This window comes from Ascaphus truei, chromosome 1 (assembly GCF_040206685.1).
Source record: "Ascaphus truei isolate aAscTru1 chromosome 1, aAscTru1.hap1, whole genome shotgun sequence".
In the NCBI taxonomy this organism is placed as follows: Eukaryota; Metazoa; Chordata; class Amphibia; order Anura; family Ascaphidae; genus Ascaphus; species Ascaphus truei.
The window spans coordinates 58,927,968-58,950,582 of NC_134483.1; the positions used below are offsets into that span (position 1 = coordinate 58,927,968).

The 22,615-nt window shown below is 44.2% G+C and overlaps 1 protein-coding gene across 2 annotated transcripts; it reads left to right on the forward strand.

The window, feature by feature from the left end:
• The first annotated feature begins 475 nt into the window (after positions 1-475).
• On the forward strand, positions 476-22,213 carry RIMOC1 (RAB7A interacting MON1-CCZ1 complex subunit 1). 2 transcript variants are annotated; one of them, XM_075588707.1, is made up of 6 exons: positions 476-618; positions 8,084-8,190; positions 11,433-11,579; positions 14,518-14,652; positions 15,486-15,600; positions 19,429-22,213. In XM_075588707.1, the coding sequence occupies exons 1-6, from the start codon at positions 519-521 to the stop codon at positions 19,728-19,730; spliced, it is 906 nt and encodes a 301-aa protein (XP_075444822.1). In that variant the 5' UTR covers positions 476-518; the 3' UTR covers positions 19,731-22,213. The 2 variants fall into 2 exon arrangements, with proteins under 2 accessions (XP_075444822.1, XP_075444812.1); XM_075588697.1 differs by lacking the exon at positions 476-618 and adding an exon at positions 2,167-2,372.
• The last annotated feature ends 402 nt before the right edge of the window (positions 22,214-22,615 follow it).

Below are 22,615 nucleotides of genomic sequence, written 5' to 3' on the forward strand. Positions count from 1 at the left end.
AGCTAATTATATTAGTTCTCTACAAAATAAAAGTATTTCCAACTTGTCTCCGTTCCACTCAGTCCTTCCCAGCCCAGGTCTCAGTTAAGCCTGGCTCACCAGCCCTGGAAGAGCACTGGAAATCTGGCACCATGATGGCTGGACTGGAGCCTCAGACTGACATGGAAGTAGGCTAGCAATACTGGAAATGTTGTTTTTTTTGGGGTGTAGGGGGCAGCAAGTTGAAGGGACCAAAATCTTGAAATGGGGGGGAATCTCTCATTTCCCTGTGGTTTATCCTAAATCAATACATTTCTCCTAAATACACACATTTCTCCTATCTCTCAATCTTTCCTCCCACCCTCTCTTGTATCTATATCCGCATTGCCCGCTACATTCACTTTAACGTCACTCCCCCTATACACACAGACTATAATGTATGTGGTGGTGTCGCCAGCATACTGTACATGCCTGGTGCTTCCAGCGATCATGTGACTTGTTCAATACCACGTGTTTCTCCTGTACATGCTCCTACCAACATGGCGGCGGCAGCGCCAGTGTCCTGCGGCTCTGGTTTGAAGCAGAGAGCTGAGGCGCTGCAGCAGAGGTGTGAGAGCCTGGCGGCGGGAGGCAGGGCCGGTGAGACAGCTGTCATGTCCTGTAGCGAGCAGGAAGGTTTTTTTTTATTCAGGACTTTCTCAGGCGCTGCAATGACAGGAGAGTAAAGAGAAAACTAAATGAGAGGAGATGGGGGGGGGGGGGTAATGAGGAGAGGAGATGGGGGGGGGTAATGAGGAGAGGAGATGGGGGGGTAATGAGGAGAGGAGATGGGGGGGTAATGAGGAGAGGAGATGGGGGGGGGGTAATGAGGAGAGGAGATGGGGGGGGTAATGAGGAGAGGAGATGGGGGGGGGGGTAATGAGGAGAGGAGATGGGGGGGGGGTAATGAGGAGAGGAGATGGGGGGGGGTAATGAGGAGAGGAGATGGGGGGGGAGGGTAATGAGGAGATGGGGGGGGTAATGAGGAGAGGAGATGGGGGGGTAATGAGGAGAGGAGATGGGGGGGTAATGAGGAGAGGAGATGGGGGGGTAATGAGGAGAGGAGATGGGGGGGGGGGGTAATGAGGAGAGGAGATGGTGGGGGGTAATGAGGAGAGGAGATGGGGGGGGAGGGTAATGAGGAGAGGAGATGGGGGGGGAGGGTAATGAGGAGAGGAGATGGGGGGGGTAATGAGGAGAGGAGATGGGGGGGGGGGTAATGAGGAGAGGAGATGGGGGGGGGGGGTAATGAGGAGAGGAGATGGGGGGGTAATGAGGAGAGGAGATGGGGGGGTAATGAGGAGAGGAGATGGGGGGGTAATGAGGAGAGGAGATGGGGGGGCGTAATGAGGAGAGGAGATGGGGGGGCGTAATGAGGAGATGGGGGGGGGGGGGTAATGAGAGGAGATGGGGGGGGGGTAATGAGGAGATGGGGGGGTAATGAGAGGAGATGGGGGGGGTACTGAGGAGAGGAGATAGGGGGGGTACTGAGGAGAGGAGATAGGGGGGGGGGTACTGAGGAGAGGAGGTAGGGGGGGGGGGTACTGAGGAGAGGAGATGGGGGGGTACTGAGGAGAGGAGATGGGGGGGTACTGAGGAGAGGAGATGGGGGGGTACTGAGGAGAGGAGATAGGGGGGGTACTGAGGAGATAGGGGGGGGGTACTGAGGAGAGGAGGAGATATGGGGGGGTAATGAGAAGAGGAGGGGGGGGTCTGGTAATGAGAAGAGAGGCGGAGGAGGGGGGGTAATGAGAGGAGGAGGGGGGGTAATGAGAGGAGGAGGGGGGGTAATGAGAGGAGGAGGGGGGGTAATGAGAGGAGGAGAAGGGGGGGTAATGAGAGGAAGAGGAGGAGGAGGGGGGTAATGGGAGGAGGAGGGGGTAATGGGAGGAGGAGGGGGGGTAATGAGAGGAGGAGGAGGGGGGGTAATGAGAGGAGGAGGAGGGGGGGTAATGAGAGGAGGAGGAGGGGGGGTAATGAGAGGAGGAGGGGGGGTAATGAGAGGAGGAGGGGGGGTAATGAGAGGAAGGAGGGGGGGTAATAAGAGGAGGAGGGGGGGTAATGAGAGGAGGAGGGGGGTAATGAGAGGAGGAGGGGGGTAATGAGAAGAGAGGAGGGGAGGGGGTAAGGAGAAAATATGATTATCTGCAGAATCTTGAAAACAAAACGCTATTAAGTGCAAATCATGTCCTGGCTAAACTGGTGCACACACGTGCATATACTTTACAGTGAAGTGGGGTGTATGTATCAAGGGAAAAGGGGTGAAGTTGTAGGGCAAGAAAGTTGCATCAAATGTTTCAAAGAAAATAATATTGCTTGCAATGGGACGTTTTGCTTGGATACATACAAGGCAGGTATTTTAACCCAGAATTGCACTGGTTTTGCATTGATACAGTACATTGATTTGAATGGCAGCACTGGATTGGGTGCTGTACCTCACATAAACCTCAGTGTCTTTCATGGAGAGACAGCCTGGCTTGCAGCATCATCGGCTCTGTAGTCTACTATTGCATTGTCTCCAATTTAAAATTAAAATGTTATGGCTAATTAATAAATGTTGCCTAAGCAGCTTGAGTTTTGATTTGTTAGAATTTTCTTCAATAAACCATATAAAATGAACTTAGTCTCATTTAAAAGTGTCAAAGTTAGCAACACGGGGACAGGACAGTTCTACTTTTAGTATCCCTCAATCTAAAATATTTTCACCAAATGCTGGAAATCTACAAGAAATTCTGTGCTGGAATCTGTCCTTTGTGAAATGTAATCATCCTACTTATTCCAATGTATATAGAAGACATCAGCGGTCATGTTTACACGTGTAACCCTCGCCTTATTGATAGCCATCCACCATGCTTCTCACACATGGACATTATTCACAATAGACATACTTCCTGTATCTTCACAGTGTTTGTACTATTTATATTTTCCCTAGTTAGCACCCACTCTTAATGCTCTAGAGAGGTAATTAAGCGTGTGTTACGGTCATCTTAAGTCACCATCTTCTGCGTAATGTCCGTAACGCTATCAATCGGACCCATATTAAATGATCGTTTCTGTCTTGAACTGTGGGATCACTATCCCGGTACAATGTACTTCGTACCTCTCTCAAGCTACTATTGTCATAACGCCAATAGGACAAAGGCTTCCTCTTTGATAGCCTCACAGGTTGAATTTATTTTTTGAGAGAAAACTAAAGGTAACACTAGAAAACAAATTAATATTACACATTACGTACATGCTAATGGAATCCCCACAATCTATTCGGGCCAAGAAGTCTTTTGAGTAAATTAGGATTTTATAATTATACTATAATATATGGAAAATAATTGTTCCCAGCACACAAAAAAGGAAAAGAGAGGGGAGCAGTGAACCAAAAGGTTTAATGAACAAAACACAAAGTGAATGAAAAACACAATGCAACAAGGGAGGAGGGAGGGAAGGGATGGGATGGGGTATGAACAAACGTAAAAAAAAACGTAATAAAGTACAGGGGAAGGGGTCGGCAACGTTTCGGGGGTGTTAAACCCCTTCTTCAGGCCCATTCCCAAAAGATACGTTGTATCCAATGGTACTTCCCTATTCCCTGTACCAGACTCCCAAAAAAAACACCAAAAATAGGGGCATGGTATATAAAGTAACCTCACAAGAGTTAACACAAGTCCAAACTCCCTAGGTGGAGCAGGAGAAATATCTCAGGACACTCTCACCAGCATACTGCAAGATTGGTCTGTATAGCTATATTATCTCTGAGCATCTTATGCTGTTGCTGTTAGCCTTTAATCATTAGTATACCTACTGCACTTAGGCTCATTTGCTCCATGTGTAGCTTGCTGGACTGGTTGCTGGATCTCTATTGGATTACAGCACCTAGGGAGCAGGAGAAATAACTCAGGACACTCTCACCAGCATACTGCAGGATTGGTCTTTATAGCTACATTATCTCTGAGCATTTTATGCTGTTGCTATTGGCCATTAGGCTCATTTGCTCTATGCTTAGCTTGCTGGACTGATTGCTGGATTTCTACAGCATTGCCTGAGGACTCTTATTTGTCCTTTGGACTTGTGTTAACCTTGTGAGGATACTTTATATACCATTGCCCCTATCTTTGGTGTTTGTCCTTTGACTTGTGTTAACCCTTGTGAGGATACTTTATACCATTGCCCCTATCTTTGGTGTTTGTCCTTTGGACTTCTGTTAACCCTTGTGAGGTTACTTTATATACCATGCCCCTATCTTTGGTGTTTTTTGGGGAGTCTGGTACAGGGAATAGGGAAGTACCATTGGATACAACGTATCTTTTGGGAACGGGCCTGAAGAAGGGGTTTAACACCCCGAAACGATTCCGCCCCCCCACCCCTGTACTTTATTACGTTTTTTTACGTTTGTTCATCTGTATTTCAGACGGTGTATCTATCTGCATTAAGGACACCATCCCATCTGGAGCATCTTTATCCAAGCCCAACTACCATCTTAAAGATCAGAGACTTCCTTTAGGATCACGGTATCTTGGACTTATAGCGCTGGGGACTGTTTATTTGTTTGTGCACTATTGTTATCAGGTTTGGAATAACCTGTCATTATTGTCACCAAGCTGCTTGTTTCACAGATTTTGTTCTCACTTTGATGTTTGCATTAGCATAGATTATTGTTTAGCACATTATTGTTAGCACTTAATACTTTATTCAGTGTAGGTTAGCACTTTTGGAGGGGTTATTTTCTTTGTTTTGTCCCTCACTATAAATAATGGAACGAGACAAGGGTGCTTTCTTTCTCCATTGACCCTCACACTTATAATACAAACCTATGCCGAGCATTTAAAGACTAATCCCGATATTATTGGAGTCCAGATTGGTACTCGCATGCATGAAATAGCTCTATACACTGATGACTTTCTTATGATTATAACTAATCAAACTATTGCAATGCCTAATTTAAAGTTAAATTAGCTCAATATCTTAACATATTTCCAAGCCAGAAGTGCTAAATGTATCACTCTCTTCCTCTACTGTGAAAAGTGTAGAATTACATTTCCCTTTCAAATTAAACGCTTCAGGTAAATATTTGGAATATCTTGTAATATTACAATGGAAAATGTATACATATGAAACTGCCTACCTTTGTTACAAAATATAAGAGAAGTTTTGGAGAGATTAAATAAGCTCCTGTATAGGCCGAATAAATAGTGTGAAGTTTAATGGTTTGCCTAGAATATTTTACTTAATTCAGACAATCCCAATAAAATTATTAGTTGCATATATAATACAATTACTACAATCAGGTGGTAATATGTAACCCTCCTTGCCTGGCTCTTATGGAGTTTACATCACTTGACTGTACACGGCTTTGCTCAGTCTATCATACCTTGTTAGGGTGCTGGGTGGGCATGCAGGCTGAGTGTAGATATGCTGATGCAATAATGAAGGGCGTCTGTAACTTTATAGTACAAACAGGAGCTTTTGACAGCCATGCACAATGCTCCTCACACATTGACTTAATCCACAATAGACATTCTTCCTGTATCTTTACAATATTTGTACTATTTATATCTTCCCTAGTTGGCACCCACTCGTAATGCTCTAGGGAGGTATTTAAGCTTGTTGCTGTTTTCTGTCATATTAAGTGGCCATGTTCTGCGTAGCGTCCGTAACTCTCTGTATCAATTGGGCCCCATCTTGGGTTACCCTTACTATCCTGAACTATGGGATCACTATCCTGGTACAACGTACTTCGTGCCTCTCGTAAGCACTCTGTTTCGTAGATGACAGGGGGCCTCTCAGCAGGGCTGCTCCGATTAGGTCCATGGGCTACTACTTGTATAACCCCAATAAGACATAGGCTTCCTGTTTGATAGCCTGTAGACTTCTGTACTATCATGGCTACGGACACTAATTGGATGAGACACTTCCTCTGACTATGAAACAACAAATGGGGGTAGTATCACTATACATTAACTATACACAGGAACATATTTACATTATTAACAGTGAGACTCCTCCAACTATCAATCCCAGGAACCTAAGTTCTAGAACCTACGGCTAACTATATATACCCCCATGGTGATGTCATTGGTCACCATGCATACAGAGGGATTGACTCCTTTCCTGCTAAGACACTCCATACCATGTGATGGGAGAGAGGCGTTGCCCTGCGTGAGCCCACACAGTTAACCCGCTTAAGGCCATGAACCCTTACCCATACGCTATTTCAGTGAAGAGCATTGTCATGTCGCTATGTGGCTTCGCATCTATATTGTGCAGGTAGTGTGGAAGTGGTGCTCCAACCATGCAACTACAGTACAACACACATCACTGTGAAATGCTCAAAGAACTAGATTGGTCATCACTAGAGTCTAGGCGCAAAGTTCACCTTTCCTGTCTTGCCTTTAAATTCTTTATGGGCAAGCTACCCAGCTATCTGAACAAGCTCCTCAACCCTACCACATGCAGCACTTATCACCTGAGATCAGACTCCAAAAGACTGTGCATGGTCCCAAGGCTCAAAGTATCCGGCTGCTCCTCCTTCTCTTACCGTGCACCCAAAACTGGAACAACCTACCAGAGACTCTCACATCCACCACCAGTTTAAGTTCTTTCAAATCTAAGGCTGTCACACATTTTAATCTGGTCTGTAACGGTTTCATACGCCCATAATATATATTTTCTTTAACTGTGCATGCAATGTCTTATATATAGAGTATGTATGTCTTGTATATAGTGTATACCCTGTTCATTTATGTAACTGTATTTGTAACCATGTATTATTTGTCCTAACTCTGTGCCCAGGACATACTTGAAAACGAGAGGTAACTCTCAATGTATTACTTCCTGGTAAAATATTTTATAAATAAATAAACCATGCTAATGACGGAGAAGGCATGGAGAAGGGCGTGCTTGTGATCCACCTATTATTCTTACATGCAAATGTGCTCTACGGACATTCTGTATACAGCAATGAAGAATCAATTGGTGTTCAGTGACTTGTATTACTGTCAGAACTACTGTTTAAATGCAGTTACACGATCAAGACATTGAACAAATATGGAAACACTAAACAAATCATTTATAACAAGCACTTTACGTAACACTTTGTGTCAAAGTAAATTGAAAGTGTAAAATCAGTCCTGTCTATTCTGTGCGTGCGTCTCACTGATTTTATTTTCATTTAGATTGTAAGCTCTCTGGGGTAGGGACTTCCTTTCCTATTATCTGATCTTGGTTGTTGCACTTATTGTATTATAATTCCCTGTACAGGATTGTCTCTCTGGCAGAGCACTAAGTACAGCTGTGGGCGCTATATAAATATACATGAGATTGTGACATTTCTTCTGTATTAGTCAAAGTATGACCGTTCGAATTCAAAGGCCAATATGACGTCACAAGTAAATAAAATGGTATATTTTATCAGTTAACAACATGTTTACATTTTAACTTCTTTGATATATGTGTTACTAGGGTTGCCATGTGCCTTCTCCAAAAATACTGGACACAATGGTGAAAGGGGCGATGCGCTCGAGACACACACACACACACACCCCTCTCACCTCCATTCTGTTTCCTTTGCTCCCTGGCCACACACCCTGGCACCTCCATCCTGATTGACTGCATTACCCAGCAGCAGCCAATCAGGATGGAGGAAGCTGCCCAGCCCCCTAGCATACGCCCTGCTCTCTCCTTGCTCGGGGAAATCCTGCGGCCCCCCCAGCCGGTGGGGTCACTATCCCCAGAGAGGTAATACCGGTCACAATACATGTTCAGTATGGCCTCTAATTTTTAACTGGATGGAGCGTCCAAATACAGAACAGCCTGGTTCAATACCGGACACCTTGCAACCCTGCGTCTTACCTGCAACAAACTGTGAAGCTGGCTATGTCAGTAGAAAAGGGTTAAGTAATGTGAGAAATGAGGTAACCACTACCATCTCTTTCTGACATGTTAACCAGTGGTCAGTTTGGTTAACAAATGGGTTGTTTGTATTTCTGGACCATGTATGGTTTCTGTTGCTCTAGCTTTGCTTTTTCTATTTGTAGGAACGGCTGTGTTAAGCAAGCAACATTTTGTTTTCTAGATGCCGTTTTATTGAAGGCCTCTGCCTCGCTGCACAGTCTGACAGACCCATACTCCGAGGAGACAAGCAAAGTCAATATTTCATCACGTCTGCATCTTTACACTCAGGTATTATGCTGCAAGACGTGAACCATACAGCACGGGCGCTCAACTCCAGTCCTCAAGACCCCCCCAACAGGGCAGGTTTTCAGGATATTCCTGCTTCAGCACAGGTGGCTCAATCAGGGGCTCAGTCTGTGCTGAAGCAGAGACTGATTAAGCCACCTCTGCTGAAGCAGGTATATCCTGAAAACCTGACCTGTTGGGAGGGGGGGGTCTTGAGGACTGTAGTTCAGCACCCCTGCCATACAGTTATTTTTTTCTACAATTTACTCATTTACTGTACATTCAGTTCTCGTAACTTGTACACAAGCAGTATTGTTTTTTTCTGGACTGTTTTTAGTTCAGTCCTGGGTTTTACCTCCTCCTGTATTAACCTGAGGGGGATGTAGGAATTTGTAGTTCTGCTTTTCTTAAAGCTGCAGAAAATTCTGCATTGCGTTTTTAAGAAAACAAACTCATGTCTGCTAGTATATTAGGGATCTGTGGTCCTTTTTTTGTTTTCGTATTAAAGTAGCAGAACAGGCTGCATTGCGGTGCCGGTATCCCAGCCCAGTTTAAATGTCTCAGTTACGCTGGCCAATAGGAAACCGCAACGGATGATGTCACAGCTTCCTATTGGCCTGCTTGACGCTGGACATTTAAAGCCGCCATTATGTTAGTCACATAGGTCCCTGGCTGCAGGGATACTGGCACTCCCTAAGGAGGTAAGTATTTCTGGAGGCACGGGATCCCCGGAGCTGAAATGAACACAGTTCTGCTTCGGGGACAACCCATGCTTCAATCCCGTAATTAAATAAAAAATGAGTGTGCAGCCTGTTCTGCTGCTTTAATACAAAGAGAGCACTACACATTCCCACAATACTATGCCACGTTAGTTAGTTGACGAATGAGCTGCGGAATTGCAGACATTATCATTAATTTATGAAGTACATATGATATATTCTGCAGGGCAGAACATTGATGTATGAAAGTACTATAATATTACACTATTAATGTACAGTAGGCGAGGAGAGCTCTGATGCAAGGAGCCCATTTTATACAAGAGAAGAGAAAGTGGAATGCAAGTGATAGTGAGGAAAAATACTAATTGTGGTTCTAAGAGCTGTGTGCTGAGGAAATGGCAGCTAGGGAGCTAGCTTTTTGGTATCAGATGATGCAGCAGGTGTTATGGCAGAGGTAGGAGAATGAGAGAACATCCGGAGGTTGTTGTATAGCAGTGTCCAACTTCAGTCCTCAAGAGGTATCAACAGGTCAGATTTTCAGAATATCCCTGCTTCAGCATAGGTGGCTCAGTCAAAGCTTTAGCAATATTTTATTAGCTAAAACTTTGCAAACTATATGTATTATCAGGATTGTATATAACAAAAGACAAAAAAGCACCCCCCGCCCACCCGCACCTGTGGCACTCCTCGGCAGCCTGTTCTCCCATCCACCTCCCCCTTCTCCCCCCTCCCTTCCCCCCTCCCCTAAGCTTGATGTCGCACTACTGAAGCAGGATCAAGTGTGCTGTGAGTGGCAGAGGCACAAAGACTGACAGGTCACTCGGCATCACAAAACCCAGGCGCTAGGGATGATATTTCAAGCGCTCTGGAAAATGTCAGTTCAAGGGGCATATTGTCACGCCTGTATGCCCGCAGACCTGGTTAGACCCCAGTACTGAGGTGGGAACGGTATGATACCACACGCCAACAGCAGTGGGAGCAAACCCGGAGTGTGGTATAGCGTTGCTGGGTCTGTTGGAAGAGTGTTTATACTTGCAACGCTTGGGAATGTCCATAAGAATAGTCGTGTCCGTGTGCCAATGTTCAGGAGTCCAGAGGGTAGAATCGTCAGAGTATAAGCCAGGTCCTAGGAAGCCAGAGGTAAACGTAGTGGTATGCGTAGCAGGGTTCAGAGGGGTACCAGAGAGCAGAGTAGTCCAGGACAAGCAGGGGTCAAAGCCGGGGAAATCCAAGATAACACAGGAGCAGGAAACAACAGGAACACAGAGGGAGCACAGCATAGGTCAGGTACACACAGGGAAACAGGAACTATGCAGAGCGGGGAAGAAGTGGACAGACAGGGGTTTTAAAGAAGGGCATACCAATAGGAGAGAGGGGAGGAGTAGAGAGAGAAGTGGGAGACGACAGGGAGAGAAGAGGAGGAGACAGAAGGGGCAGTCAGGGAAATGGCCTGTAGGGCTTGGGAGGCGTAGACATGGGGAACAGGATAAGAAGAGCATGTGCGCGCGCCCTCTGTAAGCTGGGGATGCGCGTGCACAGGTTGCAATACAGAGACGGACCGAGGGAAGGGCGCAGGAGGGGCACGGAGCCCAGAGGAGGGGAACGCGCGCGTGACCTGCGACTGCGAGACGGCATGCAGAGGCAGAGAGGAGGGAGCAGGTAATTCAGGGAGACCAGCGGAGGAGCGTGTGCGCGCGCCCTCCGTGGGCTGAGGGACCGCACACACCGGACGCGACACCAGGCGTGCGGAACGCCACGCCGCGGGCACCACGCAGGCAGGAGGCAACGGGACGGACGCCATCACAGGGGAAGATAATGCGGGCACCGCGAGAGAGGGAGCGGGGAGGATCGTAGCAGGGACTCGGGGACCACGTGGGTATGCGAGACCTGCGGGGAACGCGCTGCGGTAAGGGGAAAGAGGTAGAAGGTAAAGGAGAGGAGTGGGAAGGAGTAGAAGGGGCAACAGGAGATGGGAGAGAGGGACAAGGAGGGGAAGGAATCTCCTGAGTCGTCACACATATAAACTAAGGTCTGTTGTGAGTTATCGCACCCGATCCGGCATTAACTGCCATTCAAGTCAGTGGCAGTTACACTGGATCAGGTGCTTTACCCCGTAATGGCGCTTGGTGAATCTCCCTCTAAGTTGGTTGCAACTTCACTAATTCCAATGGTGCCACTTAAGGTTCTAAATAATTCTAATAATGTCAGTCTAAAAACATAGGTGACCAATTTTTCCTACCTTCAGAAGGCTGTAGAATATTTGATGACAGCCTTTTTGCCTTTTTAGTGCACCAGTGTGTCTGCGTCATGCTTTCACTATGTTTGTGGTCTACCTCTGCTGGGAAGCGGTTTTCCCTTACATTACTTCTTAATCTTTCCGGTACATCACAAAATCTGGAAGGCTGAATATAAATCTCAATTTACAATCATGTTGCCTTCTTATTAGGTTTGTCTTGTTAGAACCTGGAATCAGTGTATGGTTTAATTTTCACATGGTTATCTTGTTATACTTTCATTGCTCCACAGGCGATCTTAGACATTACGTTCGTTGAGGAAAACAGGCTGGTCGATGAAGACTTCCCAGATGAGTATTCTTTACGGAAAGTCAAAGAACTTATTCAAGTTCTTTCAGAGCCGGAGGTTTTAGTTAAAGAAACCAACCTGCACAAAAAGGTGAGAGCAAATAAATGTATACAGTTGAGTCCTATTCAGGTGCTTATCACTTCTCTACAGCTTTGAAAACATTATTAGTCAGTTAACAGTATTAGAAATGTGTACAAATAAAGTGACATATCATATACAACATGACATACAAAGAACATTTTATAAATATAGAAAATCCTCTAGTAAATGTGGTGCATAGCTGAGGTACAAATTAAATGTCCACTTGATATGTTTTCCTATGTATGTATGTATATCTTTATATAGCGCCACAGCTGGACTTCGCGCTTTACGAGCGAGACAATACAGTTCAGGGAATTATAGTACAATAAGTGCAACAAATAAGATCAGACAATAGGAAATGAAGAGCTTACAATCTAAGTGGTATGATGGGAAATGTAAGGAGGCAGCAGGTGGGGGAATAAGTGCAGTAGATGGCAGTCATTGGTAGGAGCGACTGTGTGTGTGAGACAGTAGCCATGAGTCCAGGCTATTAGGACACTTAATTTAAGAGGTGAGTTTTAAGGTTTGTCTTAAAGGTAGGGTGAGAAGGTGTTTGGGGTATACTGAGTGTGAGTGAAAGGGTGTGGCAGAATCTCCATTTTGTCATAACCATTCTGCTTGATATATGTAAGCAGAAAAACGACCTCCAGCTTCTGCTTGTTGTTTTCAATGAAAGTAGAATTGTTTTGCTGGTCGCATGCCAGTACTGTGTTAGGTGAGCGACTAGTCACTCTGTTTATGTGATAGGTGAGCGACTAGTCACTCTGTTTGTGACACAGTACTGTGTTTTATCAGAATCGGCTTAAACGCAAGTTTTGTTTACAGAAACCAAGGCTAAATGGAAAGTCCCCAGAAAAGCTGTTATTTAGTAATATTCCTAATATTGTTACGCCTCTAATTATGCCTCCAATTAACACCTTATTTATCTGTATAAATAGTATTGCTTTTCTGTAATAAAGCAGAGATGAGGAATCAGAATTACCCTGTGTATCTGTCTCTTCATTTCCCAAGTACTCGTACATCATCAGATCAAGATCCAACAGCCCAGGGCGTGGTTAAGTCTCCCTGGGCAGCGCCGCACTGTTTCCAGTCACGGCCGGCTCACCTGAGGTCCCCGACCCGTATTGAGTTTAAGAACCTTACAGGTGCCCGGGACAACCTGAGGTCCCCGGCCCGTTTTAACTTTAGGAACCTTACAGTGAGGGAGTTTCACAGGTAAAGAGCAGTGAGGGGAGAAGGTTTAAGGCGAGAGAGCAGTAGAGGTGAATGGGGTGGAAAGGATACACTTGTGGGTAGAAGCAAGAGAAGAGCAGGGGCATAGCGAGAGATCAAAGCTGATATGTCGGGAGGAACAAGTGAGTGAGAGCCTTGCAGGTACGAGGCAGAACTGTGTGGTGATCCGAAACTTGATGGGAAGCCAGGAGAGGGATTTAAGGAGGAGATGAGCAGAGACTGATTTGGGAGAAAGTGAAATTATTCTAGCAGTAGAATTTTGGATAGATTGTAAAGGACATTGTTGTGAGATAGGGAGGCATGTTAGCAGTATGTTACAATAATGCAGCAGGGAGACGCTAAGGGCGTGCATTCGTTTTAGCAGTAGCGTGACAAAAGAAACAGTGGATCTTAGAAATATTACACAGGAAAAATCGACACATTTTAGCCATTCCATGAATGTGAATAGAGAAGGAAAGGGCTGCGTCAAATGTCACTCCTAGACTACGTGATTTGGCGACAGGATAGATGATAGAGCCATTAACGATGATGGAAAAAGGGGATATTAGGCCAGACAGGGGGAAATATGAGGAGCTCCGTTTTAGCAATATTAAGTTTGAGTGCCATCCACAAGGATATAGCCAGGAGGCAGAGACTTGGGACTGGATTGCAGGTGTGAGAGTGGAGGTGGATAGATATGCAGATATATCTATCATCTTCATTGAGATCATACCTAGCGCAAAAAGAGTTGATGAGGTCACCAAGTGATAGTGTGTAGAGAGAGAAAATGAGAGGTCCCATAACAGAACCCTGAGGTACAGCAACAGACAGATCAACAGAAGATGGAGACACGTTGGTAACAGACCGAAAATGTGCGATGGGAGAGGTGTGATGAGAACTAGGATAGAGCTTTGTTGTGGATAACAAGAGAGTTTAGAATATGAAGGAGAAGAGGTTGATCTACAGTATTGAAGGCAGAAGAGATATTGAGCAGGATTAGTAGGGGGAAATGACTAAGGGATATCCTTCATGTAGATTATTGGCTAATTTAGTGAGCGCATTCTCACCGTCAGTCTTGTGTGATGTGTGTACGCTAGAAAACAGAAACATATTATCTGAGACCAATGTTGACTGATCCACGCACTGTGTAGAGGTGGAGTATACTTCTCCACAATCCAATAAATGTACATTGTGTTGTGTAAACAATGTAAGCAATGTTACTAGCTTTCTTCCAGCAGTAACTTCAGCTGGTTGGTCGAAAGGATATGAAGCAGCTGGGAATCAATCAGCCAACAATAATTTGAGGCAGTAGCAGACACAGGGGTTTGCCTGTTACCCTAATCCAGAGTGTGAAGTGTTGTAGATATAAATTGTGCATCTGCAGCCAATTGTTTACAGTACCTTGTGCTTCACAGCAACGTACAGTATGTGTGTAGCATGCAAATAGCCGTGAGCATTCCACCTTATCCCAGCTTTGGCTCTCGTCCACCACTCAAAAAAGGCTAGTGATGACCACAGGGAATATGGAAGGAAATGGGAAAGTCAAGTTACAACGTGTTCAGAGACTATGCTACAGTTCTTCCGATTTGTATACAGTAGTTGTATTTATTTTAGCATATGTTTTTTTTTTTTTTTTTAAATGTTTCCTAATTTCTTTAGTTGATTCAAATATTTTAAGCACCTGGCAGCATCTCTGAAAGTGGTGGTTAAACAGTTAAGTCGCTTCTATTTTCAGCTGCAGAAAGTCACCCTTGACGTGGACGTGTTGGAATGCCTGCACTGGAGGCGAGGAGCTCTTCTGTACATGTATTGTCATACAGTGCGGGGAAGAGAGGACTGGCTGCTTAGAAACAGGAGGACACTTCAACAGGTAGGCAGCTTCTCTTTTTTTTTTTTTAAGGGGGGTAAAGCGAATAATTCAGTATACTCTGAAACAGCAGATCAAAAATTCCCCATTCATGTCAAGGAGGGTTTTCAGGCAATCACAGTGAGATTTGCCACTTCAGAGTATATTGAAATACAAAATGATGCATAAGGAGTGAACTTCATGCCATTGTTATACTACTTTCCACAATACTACTATGATTTATAGGTCATTTTACACTTTCAATTGAAACTTTTAAAGCCGAGAAACTTTACTCCAGAGGATTACAATACATAATACACTTTTGTTGCTGCCTAGTGGCAAAGAAGATGTTAAACCATCTACTGCAAGTAATACTTTTCCTCCGCAAATAAAATACTTCTTAACACTAATTTAGAAAGCTTCCAAACGTACTAAATCTTGGCTAATTCCTATCCTATATTTCCTAGTGGGAAATACAGTACAGCCATTCCCTGTTTATGTCTTTACTAAAATAAGGATGAATCTGTTCCCTGCCAGAGGACATAACTCCTGCAGCGCCGTCCCTCTGTATAATAGTAATCTGACTGTATAGAGCACTATCATACAGAGCGCTGCGTAGGCTACTGTACACGTACCTTTTGAAACCCGCTATTCTTATTGTATTTAGGTAGGTTTCAGGGGGCAATAGAAAGAACATAAAGGAGTCAGCTCGCCTTAATACCATTTCTTTGATTATGTAAAAGCTTTGAGATGTCGTGCTAATTACTGTATGTTTAATGAGCAGGAAATGGTACAGCACATGACATATTTACCAATACTGACACTTCCCTGGTACCTGCTTTTATCATTTTAACCAGTGTCTTAAAGATGGCGTTAATTACCTGCTGAAAATGCTAAACTCGCGGAGCCCAGTGCATTTAAATGATGATGTTTCATTTCAAGACCTAAGCACAGCTGCCCTGCTTAGTACAGGTAACACAGGCTGGATTTCGTCTTTGTATGTCTGGTACATAGTACACTTTTCATTTGATATCCCATAGTTTTAGCACATTTTTATGGGCATAACTTGGGTTGCCAGACGTCCCATATATATATGTGGTTGTCCCTTATTTTATTGACCTGTCCCATTATCCCGGAAAGGTCTATTGGGACACATAATTGTCCAGTATTTTAGTGCTTTGATGTGAAATGCATAAACTTAAAATGACTGTGATGAAATCGGTAATTGAGTGGAATACTTACCTTTTCCAACAGATGTTGCCTTACTAGAGAATAAAAATAATAAAGTTAGGACATGTGCCTAATCATCGGATGATACCATGAACACCCATATAGATGTTACTTTCTCTCTCACCACTCAGTGCACGTCTCTCCCCGCCCGGCCAAGCGCAGAGAGTATAAAAACTAAAGAATATAGCAGTCAAGTGGGAGATGCCAGTCACCTCGAAGTATCTGCAAATCACTCATTATGGCGTCACCACTTTCATACTGGATTCCGACGTGCCGTACTGTAGAAACTGAAATGAGGCAACCCTAGACATAACTAAAAAAAGGAAGAGTGTGAACTATTTTTTTTTTTTAAACAAAATTTTTTTATTAAGGTATTTGGGATACAGAAGGAAAAGTGAGTAGGGGAAGCTTTTAATCGTTACATTATTTCAGCGACTGTTTTTAAGACAAAGAACTTAACATATATTCAGAATCACAATTTTAAACAAGAATTGTATAGGTCAACCAGCTGGGGATGGAAGGGAACACCAGTGGGGGTTAAAAACACAACAGTTAACATGGGGGAGGGTATGGGGAAATATATCCTATTATTTGTAAGATTACACCTCTGCACTAAATCCTAGTTCTGTCCCTGAAATCATCTCTCCTTTGATCTTGTTGTTTTATCTTGTTTATTTTTACAATAACGCTAACTCTGGGTACAACCCCACACCAACTTCCTGTGTCAACCAGGGTTCGAGCAATTGTATATGGTTTTTCTCGTAGGTATGCTGTGATCCGCTCCATTTTCATGATATGCCATATCCTACGTTTGATAGATAGTAATCTTGGGCAAGTCTGTTTATTCCAACACGCAGCAACAGAGCATCTTGTGGCCAGCCAAATATGTAGTATTAGTAACGGTGTTTGGGTATGGTGGGAGGGGGTCTGCCCAATAGGGCCAGCCACGGGTCTGGGATCACCATCATTCCTCTTAAAGAGTTAATAAGTTCAAAAACTTGCCACCAGAGGGGTCCAAAATTGGTTAGGTCCACCAGATATGCAAAAGAGATCCTCTCTGTCCACAACCTTGAAAACATAAGAGTGTGAACTATTTAAGAGAGCAGCTTTGTATTTTATGACTTTAATTAATAGTAGAAATATAAAATAAAAAGACACATCTATGAATTTGTAAATGGGTATTGCTGACAACTTTGTAAGTTTGTTTGTTCATTTGCGGCAATGAGCCCTTTATAAAGAAAGGTGTTGGAAATGTAGTTATCCCATAGTAAGCTCTGTAGCCCCAGCTGAGGGTGTCAGTGCAGCAAGTTTACATTAACTACCAACACATAGGTGGGATTTGTTTATTGCACCTGTGTTTCCTGGTCGCTGAGCAGCCGCTTGCTATGCAATCCTGGCTGCCTGTTTATCTTCCCGCCTGTTCCCCACTTGCTGGTCCTCTGCCTGATTGTGAAGACTTAGGCTGCGGCCAGGGTGGCGCTGAGCGTGCAGGCGCTCATCGGCGGCGCAAGCAAGCGGCAAATTCAAATTTACTTGCTTGGCAAGCAGCTAAGCGCCGCGCATCTTCAGGTGCTTGCTCAATCTGGCTCAATCTTGCTCACACATTGCCGCAATGTTTCATCGCGGTCAGCGTGAGCATGTCTGCCCGCTCAGCGCCACCCTGGACAAGGCCCTAGAAAGTTTACCTGCACTCTTTTTATGCTGAAGCAGTGGACTGGATTGCCCCCCTGTTTTTCTCGCCTGCCTTCTAAGTGCTTCAGGCTTTACTGATGGGACTTTCGTTTAACGATACCGGCTTCCGTAATTATTTCCCCTGTATGCTGCACGGGTCAATTGATCATTGCACCTCTGACTGTGGACTGGAGTATATCACCGTGCACTACCGGGAGCCCAGGGAGGCGGTCTGTATACAGTTTATACGTGGTTCTGGCTTTTTACCCACTAACAGGGATAGCTGGACAATTTTGCTTATTGCTCTAACTGGCATGTGTGCTTGTACTAGGAATCTCCTTCCAGCTATTTAATCATGCTACATTGTGTTTGCTTTCATTGTGAGAACTGGCTATTGTGGAGACTGCGAGATACATTGTTTCCCTGTATTATGGTAACCTTCCTAGGCTGCGCTGATAGTGACGCAACGTCGCGTTGCGTCATAACAAATGCATTGTCACCGTCGCTTATAGTGCATGCGACCGTGCTACCAGAAATCTGGTAGTCACTGATATTTGATTTTTTTGGCGACGGTCTCCCCTTGCAGCCAATCAGGAGCTTCTCCATGCCTCTGCCCTCCCCTTTTATGACGTCATCCAGCGACGTCGCCTAAACTTCAAAATTCAACCGCGACGGGTGACGTCATCCGTCGCGTCGCCGGCTGTATAAGCGCAGCCTTAGGCGGTGTTCCACCAGTATTTAGTCTTATGCTTTATCCTGTCTCATTAGTATCCAGAGTTTAGTCACTGTTTTGTCTGGGTTGGGCTGTACCTTCTGCTGGCAGATAGGCATCCGGTTTCTTCAGGATGGGACGTTGCGTTACCCCTCTTGGTTTGAATGGGTTCCTGTCCTTCATAAGTTTGTGTTTGACATTACAAGTTTGTAGTTTACATTACTTACACTCACTTGCATTCATTTCAGCAGGACATGTTAGGGTTTTTTTGCCGTATTTATTTGCATTATTCTGACATTCACAGGCTGCTCAGGGATCAGTTATGTTTTTTAAATATTTTTATTATGTGTGTCTTCAGTCTTTTTCAATAAATGTGTTATACTTTTCTGCATACAACTCTGAGTGCCCCCATTTTGTGGAGTTTCTGCAACTCCTGTCTTTCAGAAATAGCGCTTCCCCCCTCCCCCCTCATTTTTGTAATTACACTTTAATAGCACATCTGAGATCAGATGTATTGTAAGGAACCCCAACCCTCTCTAATAGCGCGTCTGAGATCAGATACATCATAAATTCTTCTGTATTTGGTACAATTTTCAAATGACCTGAAAATTGCAGGGAACCCTTTAGGCGGAGGCCCAGGGAAATCAGGTTGAAAAACACTGCTCTAGAAGGATAAATATGATCACTTCATGTTTTGTCTAGAATTTGTGTTGATTACAGTATTGCACCATTTCTGAAATACTCAGGCATGTTTTATCCAGGGATTAATGCTGTGGCCTATACATAGAATCCGTAATGTATTTATAAAGTGTTTGTTGCAAAACGTCACACTTAGGCCGCGTTTATAGCAACCACGACGGCGCGCGCCGCGAACAACAAACCTCAATCCTATGAGGCCGCCCATACTGCGTGCGACTGCGCGCACGATGAGGTGCGACCGCACGACCGTGTTTTAAGACATTTTTTTGTCTTTTCAAGCGACACCCGCATCACGTGAGCGGTTCAGCCAATGAGGGCGAACCAGCTTTGCGATGTCACAGCCACACCTCCGCATCGCCCGAACTACTATGTTTAGCAATCGCTCGAGCCCGTTGCTCCTGTCACGCCATGAGCTCCATCGCGCGCTGCTACAAGAAACGAGGCCTAAGTATTCCTCTGAATAATATTTTTTCTTTCTGCATGTTAAGGTATTTTCAGTGATATTCACGTGCTGGCTCTGATGTACTGTGGAGAGATGTGTTACTGGGGACTGAAGTACTGCCATGAGGAAAACAAAAAAGGCCCCCCTTCCGCTGTTGGCTCGAACACTGAATCCTGTGACCGGTCAACGTTTAACATGAGGGAGTTTCAAGAAACAGGAGAAAAAGTTTTGGAAAAATATGTTTGTGTGTGTGAAGGATCGCTCAAAGGACAAGGATGGAATATAGAGAATGCAAAGAATATCCTGCAGTGTTTGAAAAAAAAGCAGAATTTAACAATTACCGTATAGGAAATGTTTCATTGTGCATTGAGTACAAAGGTTTTAGTTGTATGTATTTTTCCTGGATGGAGAATGAGATGTACAGATGTAGCCAGCATTATTTTGCCTACTTATAACGTACAATATTGCGTTTATAACCCAGAATATCTGGAGTTTCCGTAGGATTCAATGGCAGTGATAATGCACAATGTCACAGAATATACCAGCATAACGCATCAGCGTGAGCAATAACCCAGGCGATATCTGTAAATGATGATTATATCTTCACAGTGGCATAATGTAAAGAGTTTGTGTAACAGAGTAATATAATATCCTTTCTTTCATCTGGAACTAAATTTAGCAATAAAGTTTCATATCCCGGTGAAATGAAGTGTGCAGTGCAATTGTAAAACTGAAATTCCCTGTATCCCCAATATACCTTTTTGAAGTGAAACTTCTTTCGTGGCACTGCTGTCCAACTTCTGTGACCGGCTCCCTGAGGTCTCCTGGCCGGGGTGTGAGATGCAAACAGGGCCAAGGTTCCGGCGCCAAGGCGCCTGTGCTGCTGACCAGTGTTCTGGTATGCCCACATGCCCACATACACACAGAGGTAAACACACACACACACACACTCCCTTGCTGCAGTGGAAGCAGTGCAGTGTTTGCTGGGCGATAATGGTGAAAGGCGGGGTTGCTGACCTGTCTAAGACATGCAAATGAGCACACACAGTTTTTTATATATATATATATATATATATATATATATATATATATATATATTCATTCTCTCAACACATTAAACAAATATACAAAAATATATAATCGCAACTGTACAGATTTATAAGAAAATAAGGGGTATGTTCCGAGCACGCGCCTTCAGTCACACTTAATTGATAAAATACAATGAAATTGTACTTTCATGTTTATGATAAGTATGGCATGAAACACTTTTGACAGTGTGAACACACACAGAAGTTTCACTTATAACGCTTGTGCACACCACCTTATTTATTTATTTTTTCTAAATTAAAATTTTCAGGCATCTTGAACCGGAAATTCTCCTAACCAGCATTAAACACTTGTAGCAAAGCTAAGAATAATACTTATACATGTAACTGTTTTTCCCCCACCTGGTGGGAGATTTGTCCATTACTACAGTGTATGGGGCATATACCTGCTGGCAACAGGAGGGCTGAGTCGTCCGCCTGTGGTAGTGGGGACACAGGACCAGGCTTCTGGGGTTGATACCCCACATATCTCTTTAGCAGTGCAGCGCCTCCATGTGCCGTAGGCTCCAGGAACTGAAGGTGATCTCCCACAGTAGAACTATTACCCACCCCCCCCCCCCTCAGTGAGATCAGGCACCAGGCAGGAGGTATATGCAAACAGGAACGGTTTATAATTTCTTCTGTACAGCACAGTTACACAGCAGGTTTCTGCCCGATGCAGTACTCTCAGCTCTCACTGAAGGATGGTCCCTGGACCGTCACTACAGGCCAAGGGTACCCGCAGCCGTCCTAGCTCTTCCCCACCTCCTAAGGAGAGGTATGGTCCACACTCACTGGCCCCCGGAGGGGAGAGCACAAGGGAAGGCCCCAATCTCAGGCTCCCAGTTGTGTGACCTGCTTTCCTCAGTGGGGGAAGAACACTCTAAATATAGGGCAGTCCTGCCTTTAAGTACTGCCAGGAGGAGAGCACCAGGTCTGACTCATGATTGGTCATACCCAGACAGGATATTCCCGCCTCCCGCTGTCACTCAAGTGCAGCACCCAGAAGTGGAAAAACCCCATGTTGACTACTGGCAGGCCTGCTTTTACCAGGGCTTACTGCCAGTACAAGGGCAGACTAGTAGTCAAAGGTGGCATGGCTACATACACATCAGTTGAAATCTTAATTTCAGTATGGCATTTTATTTAACTGAATAAATGGTTGAAGCAAAATGCAGATGTGATTAAAAAATAAAAATGGTTGTACAGTAATCTATAAGGTACTAATTACTCTAAAGAAGCAAGAGAACATATTGGGGAACAGAGAATTACATTGCTTAAAAAGCTGCATACTCCTGCAGAGCAAAAGGGGTTAAATGCCAACCTGTGAGGGGGGAACTAATATTCATTTGTAAATCAGAACTTATGATGTAGCGCTATGTACATTAATGGCGCTATATAAATAAAGACATACATACATGTATGAAGTTGCCATTTTACTGTTTGCAATTTTATTTTGGGGGGTGTTTGCAAAATGTCCCTTTTTTTGTTGCAAAATTGGTGTCGCCTTTGTAATCCTTTGCCAAAAAATGTTTTTCACTGCGCCATTTTGTTCACAGCTTTTTTTTTTACATTTTATAAGAAATGGCAAATTGAGAAAATATCAAAAATCTCTAATCAGAGCCATAAGCCGAGACTAAAGAAATGGCATTAGATACATGTGAGCCTGTTAAAAATAAAAAGCCTAGGCTGACAGAAAATTAATATATTGTGTATTGCATATAATTAAAAATACATAAAACATAATTGAAGGATGAGTACTGGTGGCTTCTCTTTAGTTTCTTGTGTTCCGACTTCAACTACCTATATAATTCTATATCCATTCAATCAGCAATTTAATCTACTTTATTCACAGTCCGTTTTTTGTGCCACCTCCACATTTTCATTTATATACCAGCCCTTCCCACGGGAGATGAATGGTTTCCTCTCCCCCCAGACCGCGTTCCCTTTAATCCCTCGCTATTTTATTTGTAGGTTCATATCACTTTTCTACAGTATGTGCTGTTGATCATTTTGCACATTCATTCCTTTTTGATCCTCATTACAAACTATACTACAGTATGGAAAGGCGGCTGCGCTGGCTGTGCAGCCAAAGGCGGGGGCACTGCACACTGTACTCTCTGCTTCCTGATCTCTTGCCACTGACAG